At 37.8% G+C, this 20,731-nt stretch overlaps 1 protein-coding gene across 4 annotated transcripts in view; it reads left to right on the top strand.

Moving 5' to 3' along the window:
- The window catches only part of PDE10A (phosphodiesterase 10A), a 374,774-nt gene extending 365,660 nt beyond the window's left edge, over positions 1-9,114 (top strand). For all 4 annotated transcript variants that reach the window (XM_075748559.1, XM_075748558.1, XM_075748557.1 and 1 more), the window contains exons 21-22: positions 3,225-3,313; positions 8,912-9,114. In XM_075748559.1, coding sequence (XP_075604674.1) covers positions 3,225-3,313; positions 8,912-9,029 — 207 coding nt within the window. In that variant the 3' untranslated portion in view covers positions 9,030-9,114. The remainder of the gene's footprint in view (positions 1-3,224; positions 3,314-8,911) is intronic.
- Positions 9,115-20,731: the final 11,617 nt, after the last annotated feature.

Below are 20,731 nucleotides of genomic sequence, written 5' to 3'. Positions count from 1 at the left end.
TTAACTTTCTGGGGTAAATGAAAAATGGAGCTTGTCCTTTGATTATCTGAGCAGAGAAAAATTTAAATTGTCCATTGGCCTTTCATATACATATACACATATACATATATATGTATAAGGGTTTTTTTTTATTTTAGTGGCCTCTGATTCTTTAATTTTCAATAGTTAGCACTCACAAAGCATTTCATGAACTTGGAAATCAACAATAATATTTAAAATAGAAATGACAAAGTATCACAAAATCCCTGTAGATTAATTACTTGGTAAGCAAGACTATGGAAATTTTTATATCCTGACACTGTGCTCTATCATATTTTAGCATAAAAACTATTACCCTTATTATATAAGGAATTAGCAAGTAATTTACTAAATATGTGTGTTTAGTATAAACCCAAAAAGAGAAGCAACATTTTGCTGCATTTGCGTTATTTTTCCACATCTTGAAAAGTACACACTATTATAGTATGTAGTCATCTTGACATTTGTGAAAGAATTGTTAATGGGGTGAAAGCACAGTTCTAAGAAATAAGCTTTTTTTTTTTTTCTTTTTTTTCTCTTTAAAACACAGTAAGTATTGTTCCAGGTACTGTCTTCATCGGGGTCTTTTTTTACTTTGTGCTCTGTTTCATGCTTCTAAAGAGTAGTATAACAGTAAAATATTAAGTAAAATAGGACATTAAAAGCCAATTTCAGTAGTATAATTGTAGCTGCTGTATCTCACAACAACGTTACAGCAAAATGTGAGATTTAGGACATCTATAATTCTGTGAAAGTAACCATTCCTATATTTATGTAGAGACTGAAGAATTTAATAAAGCATTATCATCCATTTCGTTGGGCTCTAAAAAAAAAGCATTAATGAGTATTTTTATGTGAATTGGAATTAAAACATTAATACCTTATTTAAGTGACGATGTTTAGGAAATGAGGATTTATATAAACATGTAATCTCTGAAAAAAAATCTGCTTCTGGGACAAGTACTCATCTTTGATGAGAATAGGTTGCACTTGGCTCTTCCTCTCTCTTGGGAGGCTGGATCAGTCGGTCCTGCGGTGCTTTACACCCTTTGCGGCACAACTCACCTAAGGCCTCCGAGCTTGGTGTCTTCCTACTGCGGAGCCTGCACTGTTGATTTGTTCCTGACTCAGCAAGGATCCCATCACCCTCTTTTATGCCCCTTTTCCTTTTGGAACCTGTGAAGAAAATAGAAATGCCAAAACTATGCAGTGATCTGAAAGCCCTTTTGATGCACAGGTCAAGCCAGCCTGACTAATGAAGGGAGAGAGAAGGAACGGTTCGCGTGCTTCAGCCATTCAAAGCTTATCCCAGAAATACAGTTTTCAAGTTGAAAATAAAAGGTTTATCATCATTATCATTATTAAAGATACAGTTCTAAAGCTAGCAGTATGTTTAGGATGCACAGTTTGAAGAGACAGGAACAATTTTTTTCAGAAACAAAAGATATTCTCTTGTTCCTCTTTCGTATGCATCTTAGGATACACATACACTGCCTTCCCTGCAGTCACTTCAATAGATTGCTCATATCTGAGTGAACTCTAGGCTTTCTGTCTAGCCACAGCAACACAGAAATCACTCTGGAATAATATATTCAGGTAACTTAAACCTTTTACAAAAGGCATTTGCATGAGTTTGGTCAGAAATGGAAACTTTTGCAAAGGAATGTTTTTAGTTAGCTTGGCTTTATTCAAAACCTAAATCCATTGAGCCTTTTAGGGTTTTTCTTCCTTGATTGATGTGCATTTTAAATTAAAAGCTTTCAGGACCTTAAAGGACACATTTTATTTTAAATAGTGGGGTTCCAAAGAGAAGGTTGTTCAGAATATATTGCAGATGAACTTAGATTGGTTGAAATTTTTTCTGGTTTGCAATGGCAAAGCACTTCTGATTGAGCCAGAAAGTCTACAGTGTGGCTGAACCTAAGGTCCCATTTGATTTTTGATAGCTATGGAGTAATCGGCTATTTTCCAGTGAAATAAAATATTTCCCCTTAAAAACAAGCAAACAAGAATGAAAAACACAAGAAAAAAACCACGTAGGATGAAAACAATGCACTATGCAAAATAGCAAACTTTTTGTCAATGAGCAGACATCACAGCTGTGTGCAGCCTTGCCTTCTCACCAGCTGCAGTTTCTATCGGTTACATCATGATTACTTCAACTCAGGCTATTGGGTTGTCAGGTCAGAAAATGTGTCTTACCTTTTTTAAAGTAAAGAATGGACTTGGTTACATAGTAGTATGGGAGGAATCTCTGTATTGATGGAGGTGAGGACAAGAGTGGCCCTTCAATTTCTGAAGAAAGGCCAATGTTTAGAATAATTATCAAATGCTTTGATCACAGTACAATACATGGTATTTCACTAAAAGGCATTTAAAAACTCTGCCCAAAGAAAGGGGTCATAGTGCACTACTGTAACTATCATGAGAGTCTGGTATAAATGAGCAATGTTATAATGGATCTGAATTTAACCTGTCATCCTTGCTAATATATAAGTAGTGTTTTCTAAAAATTCCCTCATGTCATGACAATTCAGCTGTGACATGTTAGCTGTCATAGGCCCCTAAGCCTGTATGAATCAGATGTCGTTAAAAAGGTTCTCATTTGATCTCCAAATAGACTTATATGATAATGGTAAAAATATATCACTGAACTGCATACATGAAAAGAAATTGCAAACCAATTATAGATCACAGTGCACACCTTTTAGAAGCTTTCCAAAGGTGCAAATCCCCTAGCATCTCAAGTAAATTGAGCTATGGAATATATGCTCTGGAGGACATCAGAACAATCCAGAATCTGACCATATTTTGGCAATGCTGCACAACTTTCCTTTAAAAAAAAAAATATTCATCAGAAGAATAATGTTTGCAGAAATGGCTCTGTCATCTACACTTCTTCCTGCCACTACTGACACCAAAAAGCCAGACAGATCCTAAGCAAATCAACTGAATAATAAAAGGTCTTGCAGAAAATCCTATCTGAAACAGCCATTATTAGTCATGAGAGGCATGTAAGCAACTTGTAATTGCCAGAGACTTCATTTCAAAGTATTCCAATATTAAGAGAAGATGCAGAAGTAAGAAGTACTAACATAAGTAGTAATTAAGTAAACAATCAACAGCTTTGAGCTAGTTGGCTGTTAACTTTCAGTGTTGTAGTTTGGCAACATTTAACTTTTTTTTTTCATTGTTGTTTTTCATAGATTGGATTCTACAATGCTGTAGCCATTCCGTGTTACACCACACTTGCACAGATCTTTCCTCCAACTGGGCCACTACTCCGAGCATGCAGGTGAGTAAATGTGCAAGTTTTTGCATAGTGTGTAGCTTGGTTAAAGAAAAAGCAAACATGCTTTGCAAGTTTGTCTGGAAACACAGACTTTTAATTTTAGAATTGGCATACAGATAAACAGGGATACACATCTCACATTAATCTATGCAAAAACCCAGAGGCAATAACTACTGGCTGGGACTATCCAATGCAGATCTACAGACACAGCTGATTAAAATGCGTTTGCCAAAAGCATTTAGACATAAAGTGGTTCAGTGCTTGTGTATCCGTATCTAGGCTGATTCAATGCAATTTTCCTTTCTGTCGTTTTTACTTCAATATGGTTCTCACAACTAAGATTGGCTAGAATTCTGTCTTATTAAAAAAAAAGTGTGTTTGGCATGTGGTTTTATTACATGTCAGAATAGTTCTATTAAAAAGCAAAAAAAGAAAGATTCCCAGCATATTCTGTAATTGGGAGCATACGGGTAGTACCACTGGGATGTGGGAGAGGCAAATGTAACTTTGTCCTGTTGATCAGTTAGGATATTGTAGCTTGGGATCTGGAGGAGAGTCCAGGGTCCTTAACCAATTGGCTGCTTCTACCCTGGCATGATGGTGGATCTCTTTGTAGGTAGTTCTGCCCAATAATTATATCCTGGTCCTTAGCAATCTTTCCTGACAAAACTTCTGTTGAAACCAGTACATTTCATGAAAATGTTCCAGTTTCAGGTTAATCAGTAATCTCTAAGGAAAAACAGTTGGTTCATAAAAAGCCAGCAATCTTTAGTCACATACAGGGAAAAGAGGCCTGTTTTTCTGTGCTCTTACTAGCATCTCTCTTATAATCTTTTTTTCCCTTTTGTGGTCCTTAAATTCTAGCTTGCACTGAACTTTTTCTTTGTCCTGTAAGGCAGATCTGCCTAAGGTAGTGATTAGCAAAATAATTTCATTCGCACCCAAATACTTATTTCATATCGTTATGAGAAGAATAGGTAGGTCTGTACCAGTGGGAAAGAAGACTATCTTATGAAAAACAGTGAGTATCTAGGGGCCATCATTAATAGTCAGCTGCCTCTAAGGTCCCGCTGCTGGGCATGGCTGTGCAACCCTTAGATGGATATGGAGGGAATATTAAGTAGGATTAGAGACTACATCTCTGTAGTTATTACATTAATGGGGCTACAGCTGGAATCCTGTTTAGTGTCTGTGCTTTAGGAAGAGTAGGTAAAGACGCTAGCCAATAAGAGAAGATTAAGAAAGAGCTTAAAGAATGTTTTGAGATCTTCGTAGCGAGTGACTAAAAATCTGGCATAATGTATTTAGTTTATCCAAGAGAACGATTTTATCAAAATCTGTAACTGTCTCCATAGCGTGTTTTCTGATTAGACAAAGCTCATTGATTTAACAGGTAAAGACTACTAGAAGCCCAAAGGTTCAACTAAGGAATATGGTGAATGTCTTTGTTAGCATTTGGAATAATGTCAGTTGAAGATCTTAAACCAAGGCTAGGTATACTTTTTAAAAGAGAGAGGTAAACGGGATACAGGTCTGAGGTACAGTTACTGTGATGAAATTGCCAAGGCCTGTCTTTTCCAGGCAGTCAACCTAGGTGATCCTTATAGTAGTGTCTTTTGTCCTTAGAAGCTAGGAAAGTAACAATGTCTGGTATATAATAGGCAGTAATGTGTTATCCTAAATTGACTAATGTGGAAGTATCCCTAAATGCATATTTTAGTGGTTCCATCAGTTACAATATAGCATTAAATTCTCCTCCAGTTTCAAAGTGCTGTAGAGTGTGTTACTGTTGTAATGGTATCCAAGTCCAAATCCTGTTTTGGAATTCAGAGTTACAGTACTGGGTAGGAATGTGTACTCCCTGAGCCATGTTGACCTTATTATATGTGTTGATAGTTTGATTATAGATAACTGAATAATGTGTACTCTGGCAAATAAAGAAGAGTTGCTTTCAGTGTGAAATCAGAGAACAAGAAGTAAACTACAGAACTGCTTGTAATCCTTTCAATCTTTACGAGGTCGTGACTCGTGCAACTGCTTTACTGAGAGGTAGTCTGAGATCTTGGAAGTTTTCTAACTTCTTTCTCTTTGTAATCCTCGCTTGAAGGCAAGTTGCTTCAGCTGTATTGATGGCTGAAAGCTAAATGGTCGGTTATTCGATCAATGTAACTGGAACACAGATTGTGCTTTCTGTAACCACGTTTTCAGTCAGAAAGAGTTTTATACTGTTTACATGGACTAAACAGCATCAACTGTAATAGCCACCATTAGAAATGCAGTAAAGCAGCTTATCATGAATGTTTCCAGTTACTTGTTTCTGCTCAAGCTAACAAATATTGTCAAACTGCTTTTTATATGTGAAAATTTTTATTTCTTTTGTATTACTTATTTGTCAACATCTGGGTGGACTTTTACTCCCCAAATATTGATCTACGTGCTTTTAACATGAAAATATCTTGCAGAGTCTCTATGGTTAATAAAGTAACCTCAGCGCTGGATGTCAGGAATGTTCTGTTACTAGCACAATCAAATGGGAGGTCTTAAAATTGGGTTTGTATTTACTGCAGAACTGTTTGCATAAGCCTGCCAGTACCTTTGGTAAGAAGTTAACATTGTTATTCCACTTAATGGGAACTGAGGCTTAGAGAGGCTAGGTTGAGTGTTTAAGACTGCACGGCATTATTTTCAGGAGCAGTGTTTTGGGAAGACCTATATCTTTTGATTTCTAGACACATGGATATCCAAATGAGGCTCCCCCCCCCCCCCCCAAAAAAAAAAAAGTGGCTTGTAATATGTGATGGTTCATCTTTCAGTACTCAGCTGAGGAGATTTAAAGTTGAATTGTAGGGTATCAAGCACCCACATACATATATACATGTTCTAGATGAAAGGTTCACTGTGCTTCTGAAGACCAAGCATGAGCATCAAGAGTGGGTTTCTCTGCAAAAGGTGTGATGTTTGAAGTAAAAGCAATCAGATTCCCAGCAGAGATTATATGAACTTTTTCTGTTCTAGAAATTATGTTTGTTGTTTGGAATTCCAATTATAGTTATAACACTGATACTTCTGAAAGATACACTGGCGCAATTTGCAGACTAGGCACAGCTCTGTACAGACACAACACCCCACCCTGCTCTTATGCATTCCTTAATTTAGATTGCACTGATGCAGAACTGGGGCATAGATGTGTGGATGGGGTTTAAGATGTCCATAAGATTAAAGAGCTTCCTGAAAATCTACACCCTGGTATAAAGTCTTCTGAGGAGCAGTTTGACAGTTTTAACTTAGCCTTGAAATTACCCTCTGCTGTCGGTTTGAGGGGGTTGAAGAGGAAGTGTTGAGACTTCAGACTTGGAGATACAGTGTATGAAATCAAGAACACATATCTAACTTCAACTGCCCAATTACTAAAGTGTATGTTATTGCAGGGTTTAGGTTACGCCAGAGTGTTTCAAATAGCTGATTTTTGCACTACACTTTTTTTTTTTTTCCTTTATTTTTGATGGGTAACTGTTATGCAGTGTGATGAGAGGAATACAGCCTCATTCTTGTTTGGTATAGCCTCAGCTGCTGACTGAACTGATTTTGATATCACCCCTTCACCAGCAGTGCTTGTACTTGGAACACAGTGTGTAAGCTGCCGTGTCCTGGAGTTTGGAATGCAGACACCAGCTGCAAATAATAGCAGCAGAAGCAGCCAAGGCAGCATGTCAGCATGAAGTTTTTTTATTTTGAGAGCCTCTGGGCATTTATTCCAGACACTTAGGAGCCAGGGCTTCATTGGGAGTACAAAGGCAAATGAGTCGTATTATCTGTATCTTAAAAAAAAAAAAAAAAAAAAAGAAAAAAAAAGGAAAAAAAAGGAAAAAAAAGAAAGTATTAGTCACTAATTTCCCTGAGGTAAGGTAGTAGCTAAGAATCTAGAAAGTTTTCTTGTCTGGTAATTTATTCCACATTTTTAAATACTTTCTTGTCATTCTGTGTAGGTCAAAACTACCAGCCACCTGTGTTACAGTGTTCAGAATAAGTCCTATGCCTGTTTTGTAGCCCACATACTCAGTAGGCCTGCCAAAGTGGCAAATCTATTATAGTATATATATTTTGAGGATGAGGTGAAGTGATTTATTTTTTTTCCTTTATTTCAGACCAAATAATTTTAAACAATTTTCCATGTGCTTTCAGGCCTCTCAAATTCTTGCTGAAATTGATGTAATTTAAAAATATTTTGGCTGCAATTCTCTTCATTACTTTTAGGAAAGGGACCTAGAAATAGCAACGGTTCATTTTTTCTGATCCTTAGCACCTGATTGTATTAGTTGAGATTTGGCGCCATATTAACACTGGCTTTGTGGCCTACAGTTGGCCTGGAGCGCTGGCAGCGCCGGTTTCCACCTGCCTGCAGAAAATGGTGTAGGTGTTCCCCTAGAGGGCACCAGCTTTCTTCGGTAGGCTCCATCAGATCCTGCCTATCAGGTCCCCATCCCCAGAAAATGCAATGTTTTCTCTTCTTACCTGTTCTCTGTGCTTTCAGCTCATTATTTGCTGTTTTATCAACTTGTTTCGGCAAAGCTGTGACATAAAAGTCAGAAGAGCTCTGCCACATAAATTCCGATGTAATATGATAATATGACACACAGCATGTAAGACCTGTTTGTTTACTGAAGACATCTAAGAGCTGTTGGTTTAGTAGCTAGGTATCTGGTAGTATGAAATTGAAACAATCGAGCTTGCTCTCTTTCTCTCTGTCTTTGAAGACTGAATGCTAGATTTGGCCGTAGGTTGCAAGTATGGTCCGATATTGGTTATCATCAACATTGACTTCCAAGCCACTGAAGTGGTGCTAGTGTACAGCAAGTAAGAGTACGGGTGTGTACTCCCTTTGGATCATTAGAACATTACCAGCTTAATTTCTCATCGTTTTATGGCTTGTGAATCAAAATTTGGACTTGGGGGTTGGCCAGGTTGTGAGACACTAAAAAAAAAAATCTATCTTGAGGAAAGGGTAGTCTTTAAATGTAGTAGATTGATAATATGATCACCACATTAGTAACTGAAAGTTGATACTGTGGTCTTGGCATGCAGCATTTTTACGCTGTCAGGAATCCCATGTGAGGGAGTTTCAGGAGGCTTTAATGCGCTTCTGTGGTTTCCGCTGAAGGAAGTTTCCTGGCAAAAGTCCTGACCTCTGTGGTGGTTTTGAAAAGGGCCAAAGTATGCTGTGGTAAAATCACTGAAGTCTGAAGTGACGAAGGCTGCTTGTCTCCAGACATGTCTCTGTTGGGTCACAGCTGGGTTTTCTTTACAGCCATGAGGGTTAGAAACTTGTAATGGAAGCAGACGCTAGCCTCGAGCTCCAGGGCTCGCTCTGGGGAAGGTATGCCGTAGGCTCATATGTAGTCAATACGTATACGAGCCACACAGAATTACAAAATGGGATAACTGAAGGTAAAGGATGAAATAATGTAAAGATGATAAAAGCTTGATGACATACAGGTACTTATATACATCTCAAAGTATAGTACAGCAGACAACGGTGGTAGGACAAAACCCTAGTAAACTTATGAACAATGCTTTACCTCTTTGACCTTTTTGTATCTCCAGGGACAATCTCAACCAATGGGAGAAAGTAACAAGAGGTGAGGAAGCCTCTATATGGATTCCCTCCCAGTCCCTTGCTCCTGGGACCTCAGATTCACTTCCTGTGAAGATCGATGACTGAACAGCAGCAACAGATTGCTTTAACAGGAAAAGCACCCCTTCTTGGTTTGAGGGTTGTTTTTTGTTTTGGTTTGGTTTTATTTGGGGGAAAAAAAAAAGGAAAAAGAAAAGCTACAAAATGCTAACTAAGAAACAGATCTGCCTAGGAAGGTAACACCCATGGAGTTACCTCAGCTAAATGACTCTGGCAGCCAATCTCCTGACCTACACCAGTGACACAACGTGAACAGAGGGAAAACGGCAACCCAGATGTTTTGGAATCAGCTATGAAAAGAGAACTTACAATTTGTGAATATAAAAGACTGGCCTTATCTCATGGGCTACATTGCTGAGGCCTTAATTTAAAACTGATGGGGGGGAAAAAAAAAATCTTAGGGGTACTTCTAAATTGTATCTTTCTAGTAAGGGTTTCAATGGTACTTTTATTATACCGTACTGTGGCTGGCTTTAACACCAGTGTCACTTGGGAGTTCTTGGCTATAAATAGAACAATATACCCATTGCTATTGTGAATGTTTATGTGTGATCTACTTGTAATCAGTTTGAACTCCAGCAGAATCCTTGGAGACTATAATTCATGCTTAGGTTACAGTGAATACTCTTGCTGCAAACTAAAGGAAAACCAACATTCAGGTTAAAGTTTTAAAGTACTTCATTAAGCATCATGATGCAAATTGTCTGTCACTCACAAGGCAAATGTTGAAAGAACTAGTGATGGTGCTTTGTTCTTCAGAATGATTTATAAACCTAGACAATTCCTCCCTTAAAACACTGGAAGTACTGGATATTTTTCTCTGATATGAGAGAGTTTCAGGTTGGAGGTTTTGTATCCATAATGACAGAAGTAGCAGATTAAAATTTAAATGTGACAGCAAAGATTTCCTTGCCTAGCTCACAATTAAGTAAAGTAATCATCTTTATTTCTACCTGCTGAGTTGTATTTTAAACGGTATTAGAGACATACCTGAAGTATGCTATCTGCTGGGAACAAAAGCCTTGTCAGAAAAATCAGGTCTGATAAGAGAGATTCTGGTACCATCACAATAAATCAAAAATGTTTTTGTATTGACTAGCTTTTGTGTTGCACAGTAACACTGCATGTCTTCTACTGCTCTCTTCCCCCATCCCAAGATGAGTGAAATTAGGAAACTTCTCCATTTGTCTGTTTGCTTTTTTTTCCTCCCTATTTCAGCAAAATTTCCAGGCTTAGAACTGCCTTCCTCAATGAAAAATAGCTGACTGAAGAAAAGTACTTTAAAATATTGTGTTTACAGTTCTGTGCTGACTTAGGCTTCAGCCTTACAAACTTATGCACAGACTTTAAGACCTTACATTTAATGCTACTCTTTTAAATATAGTGCAATTGTACAGAGTATGTTTCAACAACACTTAATTTGCCTTCATCTTTCTCTTAAAAATAATGAGGAAAAAAGCTTCATATTGATCCACACAGTAGGTGAAAACACAGTCTTTGCATACCTTTCACATACAGCCTATACCGCATTATATGCTCTTTCACAGATAATACACTCTTGTAGTAGTAATTCTGTGATCACATGTCCATTTGTGTAACTGCAACAAATAATAGTAGTGACACAAGTTCTCTTTTTCCATCTCATGTCTGTTGAACTGTATTGCTCTAATAAGCATGCCATCTTATGGGTTTCACGTAAATAACTTTGACTCCTGAGTCTTGCCTTCTGTTATGGTCGAGCACATACCAGTGTCTGTACGTGTGTACAGTATGTGATACATAATCGCATAATGTATAAATGCACCTAAGCCTTTGCAGTACATGGATATCCCAGAGGCTGAGAATTCAATATGAAGTTGTCTCACTTGTATGATACAGGTTACCTAGCAGCAGCCGCCCCATGATTTTTTTTTCAGTTTGCTTTGCCAATTCTAAGTGCAGAAATTCATTGTTAACCACAGCAAACTATTTTGGAATAATAATTGAAAAAAAAATGGCACTAAACAATTATGCTAAAGTAGAACAAATAGGTTCTCATGCTGTGTCCTCTACTTTACTCCTTAGCAGTTCTGGTTTAACCGAATCTTGTAGATGTGACCTTTCATCTGTTAAGTACTTGAGACACAATCCACGGTTCCCAATATTTACATGAAGATTATCCAAATCTGTGGTGACTACAAAAATACTCTCTGAAATTCAGATATCCCAACAACTGGATGGGACATTTTTCCTTCATGGGTTAAGTATATTTGCTGTTGTTCTCCCTCTTTGAATGCTGATCTTACAAGCGTTGCAAAAAGATGCCTCATCACATTGTGTCTGTGTTATGGAAAGCTTTTAATTCATCTTTTACTCATTGACAGTAAAGAAAACTTCACTAGTTCTGTTACTTGCCATTCAAAATATTTGGCAGTATCCCATAATATTTTATTTTTTGAAGTTTATAAGTACTGATACAGAACATGTTTCCCTAACAAATTTGTCAAATTGGCAATAAGTTGTTCTATTAATGTCTCAAATCAATCAGGTATTGTTTCTAATATAGAACTATCCAAACCACATTAAATATGTTTGCTGTAGGATAATGTTCATTAGAGTTAAAAATGTTAGCTCCAGTGGTTGTGGTTTGGTTTTATAAAAGGAAAAAGATCATGACAAAAATGTTACTCTTTGTTAGCACCTAGACCAACACAAACAGCTGCAATGGGCTGTATTTTCTAAGCAAACAGTCTATCTTACCATTTACAAGGAATGCAGATTCAGATGTGTAAATTTTTTTTGTAGAAACAAATTTATACCCACACTTCCAAAGTCAAAACCACCAAAAATTAAAACTTCAAAGCTGCATTTAAATTTCATGGCTCAAGTACATGTTGAGATTTCATTGTTCAAAATTCTGGACTTGGACTCCCAAACAGACCAGTAAGACATCTAGATCTGTAAGACATCTGGCTCATTAAGTTAAACTGCCAAAAGCCATTCTTCCTTGCATTTTTATCGTGCTAAAACTGATCTTGCCCAAGATTAATAAGAATGTATAAAACCCCTAACACATCTCACCTTTCCTAGCAGTGTTAAACTTTATACTCCCCCAGCTGCATTATTTTTGTTAATAATTCCAATTGCTTTTCCCTTCTAAACCTGGTAAAGGTAAAAGGACCGTTTGAAGCCATATCTGAGCATTTCTAAAGTATTATGACATGGTGTCTGAAAGATATGCATTAAGTGAGGAAAAAAAGGTGTCATAGCATGATAGTCATCTGAGATGTTGCATATTTTATTACAGCACTGACAGAAACTCCACTGTTATAATTAATCTATGAATTTGTACAGTAGTACAACATTCTGCTGTAATGGTTCAACTCATGGCAGTATTTTTTTTTAATAAGTCACCATTAGAGAAATGCAATAGGGATTTTTAGTTGGAGTATATGATAAGACATATTTACATGGGAGGGGACATGCAGTGTGGAATTCATCTTTTTATGTGGCACAGAGTTCTTTCATGTGTATAAACTTAGAACAGTGTGATCAGTTTGCTGTGACTGCATTTAGAGCATTCAGTGTTTAAAAAGTTGTAGGGATAGCAAATAGCACTATTTGTGTTAAAAAGTAGAGATCGTTAGATGCTCAAAACAATTATGACCCTCTTGAAATAATGCATTTGCCTCAAACACTGTGATATAGGAACAGTTCTGTGAAGTGGAACAATTAATTTGTTCATTCTAAACACAGAAAAGGCTTTCTGCACACTACTACAAGGAAGTTCATGTTCAAACTTTAGCTTATATATCCCAATCTAGCAAAGGCACATCATAACTCTTATTTTGCTTTCTGACCAAAAACTGTGCTCGATTGTAATACGGGTGTATACTCTGTCAAAAAAACTAAAATAGCGGACTGCTTTCTAGGGTAGATCAAACTGATTTGTAGAGTAGATTCATATATATTCAAAATTCAGGTTGGGCTGTTATGTGAAGAAGAACGAACTTCAAGGTAACAACATTCAACTTTACTACATTTAGTGAGCTGAAAAGTTTGTTTTATATATATATATATTTACACACACATATATATATATATGATACATATAAACTATCTTTGTAAAAAAACAAAATATGCAAGTGCAATAATTTAAAGAGGTCTTAACTTTGCATTTATAAATTATAAATACTGTACATGGTGTGTAATTTTTTTCATGTATTCATTTGCAGTCTTTGTATTTAAAAAACAAACCTAAACCTTTACTATTACGTTTGTACAATAGAACAGTAAGCGTTTATTATGATATAGTTAAGTTGTAAATAAATTCACAAACCAAACAGCCAGTACATATGCATATATGGGTGTCCTATTGTGAAACCTGTTTTTGCTTTTACTGCTGGCTTTAGCACAGCAAGACTACTTCTGTGGATATGTAATTATACATATAAATATATGTATGATACATAAAATATATTTAGAAATGTTCATAATTTTAATGGATATATCTATACATATACTTTGGTGTGAATATTACTGAATACAGAGTTTTTTAATATTATTTTTCATGTTTATTTTTGCTATTATTGGGAGTGGAAGTGAGGGACGGGAAGCGTGTGTGTGTATGTATGTGTTTATACCACAAGTAATCCACAGGAGAAATGGAATCAAAGGCGTAATGCAGTCCTTTAAAAAGATAGTGCCTGCTTTTCCCTGTAATTGCAGTTTACTGCTTATGGTGTATTTTCCCAACATAAGTTTGTTGGTTTTTGTTTGGTTGGTTGGTTGGTTTTTTGGTTTTTTGGGGTTTTTTTGTTTGTTTTTTTAAATTTTATCACCTATTGCAAGTTCACATTGCCACAAACTGCAAAGGGCTCCACTTTCCTGTTTGCCCTCTTGCTGTCAGAGAGCTTGCCTTGCTGTTTGACAGATAATTCCACACAGATCCTTGCTTTGCCACTGTCAAACAGCAGTGCAGCTAATGCAGACTCATTTGCTACCTTTTGGGAATTATGGAGATACTCAGATGCTGAATTGCAGAAAAATAATCCCACACCCGAATTTTTAAGTTTTGCTAGTCCAAAGCAGTCCAGAAACTGCACTGACACATAAGGCATTTTTTAGCATTTATTCAAGTTAAAACTTTCTGAAATATTTTGAGGGCCAGGCAATACAAGAGGAATGTTTCTATAAATACTATTAATTTGGTCCTTTCCACCTGTTTCTGTATTGTTGGCAAGGAACTGTAGGCTGAAGTCAATTAATGACTTTTTGGTCAAACTTTTCAAATTGATGGCAGGCAATCACATGCCTTTTCATATTTTTCTGCTCATCATGCAGACTTAGCTCTTGTGGCAGAGCACGATGCTTTGCCCTTGATGGTCACTGTCCAGTCAGTATGCTTTCCATAATAATTATTCCTTATAATTCTATCAGGTAGAGTTTTCCCTTCGTGGCTTGATGTTTTGGGGTTTTTTTTATGTAATGCTGCTGGGAGAGCTTAATGATTTTCACCACATTGTCTGTTAGCATTCAGCTTGCATTAATTATTTTCCTTTTTTACAGCAATGTAAACCCTGTGAATATAGGTGAGAATATGATGTTTGTAGAGCTACTTCTGTTCCTTGAACTGTATTTATGCTGCTTATGGAAGCAGTATAAGTTGCTAATAAACACTGAATAAGCATATGGAAATGAAAAAATAGGGCTTGCAAAATACCAAAAGAAAAGCCAAAAAAGGGAAACTTTTGGAAGCACCCAAGAGAGTCAATATCTGTCATAAGCCTTTGAAAATTTTACTGTCAATGTTAGGAGCAGCGGTGACTATGGGTAGTTCGGACTTAGTGCTGATGGACAAGTTGATCATAAAGAGAAGTGGTATGATAACCACATTAATTTCCAACTAATGAAGTCCAAGTTGTTTGCTGCTGCTGACTTGTGGAGAGAAAATAAGTATTCCATATTGGGCATATTTTACATCTTGTGACAAAAAAAATCCCACCTTGCTGAAAAAAATGTAGCTTCTCATGTGACTAGCCTGGGAAAAAGGCCAGTGACATGTGACTTTTCTCTTAGCATGAAAATGTACTGAAGCTTGCAGTGCAGAATATTTACAATACTTTTGGGAAGACAATGGACATCTGTTAAGATGCTCCTTACGGATTTGATGGAACTCAGTTGTTCCGTGACAGATTTCCATTACGACCTTGTGCAAGTTGCCCAACACTGGATGGTTTTGGGTTTTGTTAACTTATTTAAGCCTCTGAACATTTTTTTTGTGTTATACATGTTTGGAAATATCCCTGGTTACATGCAGTCCAGAATTCAAAATATATGTAGAGGCAATCAGGTGGTCACCTTATAATATGTATGATGGTGTTCACTTTCCTCTCAGGTGTGAGGACAAATGTCACAGAGCTGTGATGTTCTCAGATCTGCTGCTGCTGAGTACTGTAGATGAGTACCTCCATTTCCATGTTCCCCAGATGTGAGGGGAGACTTAAGAAATTTCTGTGCAAACTTTCAAGCTGGCATATGTAGTTTCATATCTAGCAACTTCTGAGCTATCACAGTGCCGTATAATCTTAAACATTTTCAAACTCCTTAATTAAACGCAGTATCAGATTTTCTTTTAAATCTGTACTGACTTCTGTGTGAGGGCCAATGGCAAATTGTTTTGAGTTACCACATCTTTGTAGTTCCGGTTCCACAGCCATTTTGCAGGGTCCTGTTCCAGGTCTGCTGGGAGCGGTGTGGTTAATTCTCCTGGTGCTCTAAACTATCTGAATCAGCTCCAGCTGTCAGACAACATCCCATTTTGGACTCAATACCTGTCCAGGGAATTGGTTCTATCTTCTGTGCAGTTCTCCCTGTTTTTTGTGATCACTTACCACATATATTAAGATATGCTATAGCCTTATGCAGAGTTTCACATGTAATATATTGACTTCCTTCCTTTCAAAGTTTCTTAATTAGCCACAGCACTAGTAAAAGTTTTAGGTACTTTAGAATCACAAACATGGTGGAACTAAAGTTTCCAAGGAATAAATACTGGTTTTTTAATGTTGTTTGTTGTTGGAATGTGTGTAAAATAACACACAAAAACTCAATATATATTTATTTTGGAAATTGTCTTTCATGACTCTTTCCTGCATATTACAGAAAAACATTCTCTGAAATCCCTCCCCTGTTCCCAGCAGAGCATTGCCGTTGCAGCTAGCTAGTTTTTTACTGGTGATGTACCAGAAGCATTAGTGAACTAAGTGCCTGGTCCATCAAGCGAACCTAAAGAACTTCCACAGGGTCTGCGACTCAGAGCTAATCCAGGATGTGTGCTAATACAGTTTTGCTTCCCAAATGTACAAGGACAAGAGTCTTCTGCAATGCCTTTGCAATGCCAATGGATCACACAGGACAACTAACCTCCTATGAGACACTTGCATAGTTGCTATCCGAAAGCTTCTAAATGAATTCCTTGAAATCATTAAATAGAACTTGCTGATAAGGTTGGCAGGTTCTTAATTTTCTGCCTTTTTTCTTTTTGCTCTTTTGTCCTATGAATTTGCTTTCCTGGTGGAGCAATTGCTTTTTTCTTTTACCTTTAAGGACTGTGCATGAGTAAAAGTCTGCTGTCTCTACAGCCTCTTCCTGCCTCTCTACTTTTGTGGTTTGAATTCATTCCCAGTGATTGGGAATTAAAAGTGTAAAGCTATTCCGCAGGGCTGTTTCCAAGATTTATGTAAAGCACAGAGAACAGCGTATGTACTAAATACTCAGTTAATGGGCTGGAATTGTGGAAAGGAGACCTTAGTTTCTTTCTGCCCTGAGAGTAATAGTTTGCATGCAGTATTACATACCTGAAAAGTCTGGAATGAAGTAAATGCTGTGGCATGTCAGGGTAAGGTGAGGGCAGAAATAAAATGAAAGGATCTACATACAAGGAAAGCTTCTCTCACCCACCAGCTAACATAAAATAGGGAAGCTGATTTGAAATCTCAGCTCCCCAGTCTTCCTGCACAGTAAGTTTTGCCCTGAATTGCAAAAAGGCCTCGTACAAAATTATGCTCTGCCTCAGCTGTGTCAGGTAATGCTTATCATGCAGAAGAGCTTTCTGAAGTGCTTTGAACAGTGTCTCTGTGGAGTTGGCACAGATGAAATGAATGTGATTGGGGATCCTGGTGCTTTTTCATTACAAGACTTTTTGGCAATTTCCTGAATTTAGTTGATCATGCACAGCCTACATCACGGATGATGCTGTTTGTGTACCTTACTTTTTTTGCTGTATAGCTTACAGTGGCAGTAAAACAAAGCAGAGTTTGCACAATTTTGCTTGAGCTTCCATTTCTGTTTGTTATCTAACCTTAGTCTGACAAAACACTTCTGACACTGACAAGAGTTCCTCTCCCCAGGACTACTGATGCTACAAGAAATGCCGTGGCAGACATCCACATGGTAAACAGGAAAGATTTTTTTTCACATTCTTTCACCTGGAACCTGTACCAAGAGAAGATTTGTGCCATCTTTTTCAGTTAAGTCAGTCGAGATAAACCATACTGTGGAAAGACTGCAGCAGAACTTTATTTCTTTCGCAGATGTGGGAAGGCTTTGTGTCCAGGACTTGTCACTAACTATTTTGCTCTGTTTTAGTAACAACTCTACATTTTAAAGAGAGTCTTGTGGCTGAGAATGCTGTAATTTTATGTTTATGCTGCTGCAGTCAAGGCTAATGAGGTTGACACAGCCTGGAATTGTCAATTCTATGATCTTTACAGGGTAGGCTGATGGCTATAGCCCATTTTCTCTCCTTCCGTAAGTGACATTACTGCCATGCTTGTCCTGAATTCAGTGGGATACTGGTAACCTCAGCAGAGAGAGAGGATGGGCTGGGGCAGGCTGAATTCTTTTCTAGAGCTTATCTCATCAAGTTATCCAGGAGCTGCACTGGTTGGGAACATCAGTTTCACTAGTGTTATTTTCACCTCACGTAAAAAAAAAAAAAAAAAAAAGTAAAAAAAAAATAGAATATACCACATTCTGCAATAAGATTAGAAACCAAATATGAACTGTGTAATTCTCCACATGGCCCTACAGGGTTGATCCAAATCTTTCACATGCTTTTTAATGTGTATGCACATAAAAGTACATATTTTTGAAATGTGTGATTATCCCACAGCCTATATGGTCCTCCAGCACTACAGCCACATTGCATTTGGTGTCTGTTTCAAACACAAGTAGCCTAAGAGAAAAATGTAACATGCTGTAATTTTTACATGCCAAGAAATGGTGAGAAGGAAATGTTTGTGAAAACTCCATTAGAGTGATATTTTGAAAAAAATATTTTTCACTCTAAGGATAGTTGCATTTAGCTTGATAATAAACTTCCTAGATACTACTTCTCTAGGTTATATAGATTCTAAATAGCTATTACAATTGTTGGAAATAATGTAATCTCAACACTTATGGTAGCAACAGACTGGGAACATAAAAATAAACTACAAAAAGCAAAACATTGATGTTTAAAAATGCTGAAATGTTGAGAAATAACTTTCTCAACTACTGCTAGCATGTGGCAGATCCCCAGCTTGCTGGAAATGGGGTGTTGGCAGGGCAGGGAAAGCTTTAGCAAAGCTGTAGTCACTTTTCTCTCCTGTAGTCGCATACAGCTATGTGGTACTGCACCTCATTTAGCACTGGCTGTTTAGAGCGATCTAACCCAGAAACTGTTCTGCACATCACTGTCACTGCGTTAATAGGATCGAAGGGTGCTCAATGTGACTGGAAAGAGTCCTCTCTGTTTGACAAGGAAGAGGTAAGTACCCCTGGTAAGGCAATCTCTGCCAATCACCAAAACAACAAGTAGTAGACACCACCAAACCAAATATACCCCTGTGCAGAAAAGACTTTGGGGACAGAAGTCCGTGGTGTTGCTTATCTCTGCTCCCAGTGATATTAACTGGTGGAATCCGCAGGAGCAGAGCTGATGTGAAATCCTAACTGAAGGGCCTGAACCTGCACTGTGTTCCCAAACAGGTATTCCTCTGACCCGCAACAATGATGAAGCCTGGGTTCCCATGGGTTTGCATTATTATTATTCTTAGGTTAAAAAAATTAAGTTAGGTTTTCTGCTATCTTTATGTAACTTTGAAATTCTTCTCTATTTCCCGTTATAATCCATCTCTTGCTGTGCTCTGGCTGTGATACACAGACTGCCATATTTTGTACAAACTGGACAACAGTACGAAAAGTTATGGGGCGGACTCCAGTCCTCTCTCTAAACAGCCACCTGTGTTATAAAACATGGAACTTTGTTATTTTTGAGACTGTTCTCCTCTGAAGTTTGGGTGAAATCAGCCAAATAATAGATTTAAAAGCTTTATGTGAGGAGAATGAAGGCGCCATGGAGTGGGAGGTCTGACGTTACTGGAAAACCAGCTAAGGTATCAGTCTGTGCTTTACAGTTTAACTTTAGAACTATGGTAAAAGAATAAGATCTATTGAAGCCACACATACTGTATGAATACCCGCAAACTTCTATTTTTTGCATTCCTAATACATAAACTAAACAATGCAACTTGCCTGCAGTATCTCAGAACAAGCCTGGGCTTACCTTGTTTTTTTTCTGTTTAAGATGCATTATGTAGAGGTATTTTACCTCTGTCTGTAGCGGGGAGCAATGCTTCCTAACAGATAAGTCTGGGTTTCAAGACTGAGTGCAGCAATGCTTTGAACTACATACAGGTTATAATTCTGGGACAAAAGTGTGATTATGAAACTGGGATGGAGACAAACAGCTAAGTAGCACATATTTTAAAATTATCTTAGATTTTGACTTGTTAAGGATTTCTGGTTTTGTTTAAGGATTTAAGTTTAGAAACTCTAATCTAATCCTGGAATCTGCTGGTGTTGACACCAGCCTTCCCAGCGGTACTGATGAGACTGAATACTGTGACTGCTGAATAGCTGGACTGCGGTGCTGTCCCCAGATCCTGTAAACACTTTCTGATGGATGGACTGTATTTAAGGTCTCCATTTTGTCCTTTGTATAAAGCCTGCCCTGCACAACAGATAGGTTGGAATTATAGTAAACCTCTCAGCCTCCTGCTGTTTTCCTTCTGCACCCTAGAGCCTTCAGCTCTGTCCTGATCCTCATGGAAAAATTGGAGCTGTATCCTGGCTGTGTTCGTGGAGGATTTTCACAGAAAGGTCCTGCTAACTCCTTTCATAAAGACCAGTCTTAAAGGGGAGTTGGGACAGCTGTAAATATCTAAATCATCATCAGTCCCTAAAGTACAAAGTCTATTTAGCCCCCAAAGGTAGAAGTGTAAATAGTGACCTCAGAAGACCTACTTTAACAATGCAAATGCTGTTTGCCCCTATTCCCCAGCTTTGGAGCTTGCCTTTGACACAGGTACCTGTCTGAGCCTGCCTGGACCCCCTACACAGCCCAGATTGCACATCTGGCTCTGCACAGCATTCAGCCTGCTTCTGTGCTGGAGATAACTGAGAAAGAGTCTGCCTTCATCCTGCCTCTTCCATGCACCATAGGGCTGCCTCTGCAGTGCTTACTGCAATGGGCCTCTGAGCTGCTCCATGGAGCTGAGCACAAGGTCACTCCAGCTGCAGTAGTCTGGTTCGGGCCCCTCACAGAGGCTTGCAGAACGAATACATTTGACCCTTCAAATGGCCCCTCTGCCCTCTGGTTGATTGCATCTTTTTATGTAACAGCAATATGAAATTAAAGTAAATGG

This window comes from Balearica regulorum, chromosome 3 (genome assembly GCF_011004875.1).
Source record: "Balearica regulorum gibbericeps isolate bBalReg1 chromosome 3, bBalReg1.pri, whole genome shotgun sequence".
NCBI lineage: Eukaryota > Metazoa > Chordata > Aves > Gruiformes > Gruidae > Balearica > Balearica regulorum.
Note: the sequence above shows the minus strand (reverse complement) of the source record. Positions and strands in the feature narration are given on the sequence as shown.